General features: G+C 36.3%; 1 protein-coding gene across 1 annotated transcript; it reads right to left on the bottom strand.

The window, feature by feature from the left end:
* Positions 1 to 313: 313 nt before the first annotated feature.
* On the bottom strand, positions 314 to 676 carry LOC101839387 (PDZ domain-containing protein 11-like). The gene has a single exon (XM_040746639.1). It carries the CDS (start codon positions 674 to 676, stop codon positions 314 to 316), a length of 363 nt encoding a protein of 120 aa, XP_040602573.1.
* Positions 677 to 1906: the final 1230 nt, after the last annotated feature.

Consider the following 1906-nt stretch of genomic DNA (forward strand, 5'->3'; position numbering starts at 1 on the left):
AAATAAAATAAGCTGCATAGGTATCTGTGGTACCTGATAAATGCAAGTTGCTTTCTAGCTGACTTTTCACACAGGATACAGATATCTAGACATCATCAACTTTCTCCTTTTCCAAAATGAAACTCACCTAGCAAACTAGGGAACTCCAAGTATAGTATAGTTTTTATAGAATGTAGCTGGTAAGTTATCTCCCCATCTTCCCCATCCGCTAAGCCAGAAGGCGCTGAGAGTAGAATTTCCTCACTGGCTTCTCAGAGGGCTAGCCAGCTTGCTCTGACAGAATCGACATGGAGTGATGTGCGCTGCACAAACCCTAGTGCACAGTTCTCTCTTTTTTGGCGATGATAATTTTGCTGTGCTCAATATCCTGGAAATCCACATCATTCACAGCTCGAACTTGGTCCTTTTCTTGAAGTCCTGCTTGATGTGCACCAGAGTCTGGAATCATCTTGGAGATGAAGATGTCTAGCTGGGAGACCTTTCCTCCCCAGATGTTAAATCCCAGCTGAGCACCCAGAGGCTTCTTCAGTGTGCCGATTCCAAGCAGAAACTGGGTCAACTCATTGTTGTAGTCTGGGTGGTATACTCTCTCATGAGAAGGAATCCACGCTCGAGGGTTCTCGTAGTCAGGCAGGAAAGCCACTTGGTAGTCATCATAAGAGATCGGGGTATCCATTTCAGGCAAAGCCCAGCAAATAGGCCACCCTCCTCGGCGCCTCGACTCACTGTCAATTCGCCTTATTTTTCTTCACTATGTAGTTTTTGTCTTTTAGAAAGTTTTGTTGGTTTTAAGAAAATAGAATTACGTAGGATAATCTATAGTCCAGTGATTACAAAGATAACAATATATCATCCCAAATTTTTACATAAAGACACTAGCAATCTCGAAATAGATAATCTAATCAACTTGAGATGTTTTAAAAACTTAAATCTATCCTTGTCAAAGTCTACTTCTGTGTAGCTCCCTTTATTTTAAAGCTTAAGCTAGACTTCCTCTACAGAAACTCTTCGTTATAGTTTGTAGTAAAATGTCATCATGGGTTTCTGTATTTTAATATTTGGTCCCCAGTTGGTGACACACTTAGGGAAGTTGTGCAACCTTTGTATTTCTAATCTAAATAGCAAAAGATTGTTACTGAGTCAGTCTTTGAAGATGATACCCATTTATCTTTCTGCTCTCAGTTCTCTGTTTCTTGTTCCACCCAAATTTGAATAAGTCACTTGGAAGCTTCTACCATCTCTGACCAATGCATTTCGTGCTAATTCCCTACAATTCCCTACTGCGAAAATAATGTATTTACCAAAAACATAGTTCAAAATAATTCCTTCAAGATTTTCATCATACTGGTGAGAAAATATTCATGATACTCATGAATTGTTTGGGAGACTAATTTTATAACTATATGAATACAAAATAATAATAGTGATGGTTTAAAATTAAACTTAAATGTCTTGCTAATTTCTGTGGATGTTCTAAATTATCTGTTATAGCGCCCAAATATTTATATATTCCTAAGTAAAAATTGCATATAAAAGTAAAGTAAAACTTAATTGGAGAAAATGAATACTAAAAACATTAGATGTATAGACTGACATGTTCATTTTTATCATTATACCCAAATATGGGCAAAAGGTAGAATGTGTTCATATTTGGAGAGATGTACAATATGCTTTTGACTGGGTTCTTCCCATGATTCTCAATGACACTTAACAGCAAACATGTAAATGCTTCCAAAAAAACTTATTCCAATGTTATTTTATCAAAGAGGAAATACCCTTCTAAGAAACTGACAAAGTATTTAATGACTTAAAAGACTCTTTCTGATTTGATTCTTTTAAAAATGTGTAAAAAAATAACTGTTGTATGGAAGGTGTTGCTATGACTGTCTATAGCATATGAAAATTA

Source organism: Mesocricetus auratus, unplaced genomic scaffold (genome assembly GCF_017639785.1).
Source record: "Mesocricetus auratus isolate SY011 unplaced genomic scaffold, BCM_Maur_2.0 Super-Scaffold_100006, whole genome shotgun sequence".
NCBI lineage: Eukaryota > Metazoa > Chordata > Mammalia > Rodentia > Cricetidae > Mesocricetus > Mesocricetus auratus.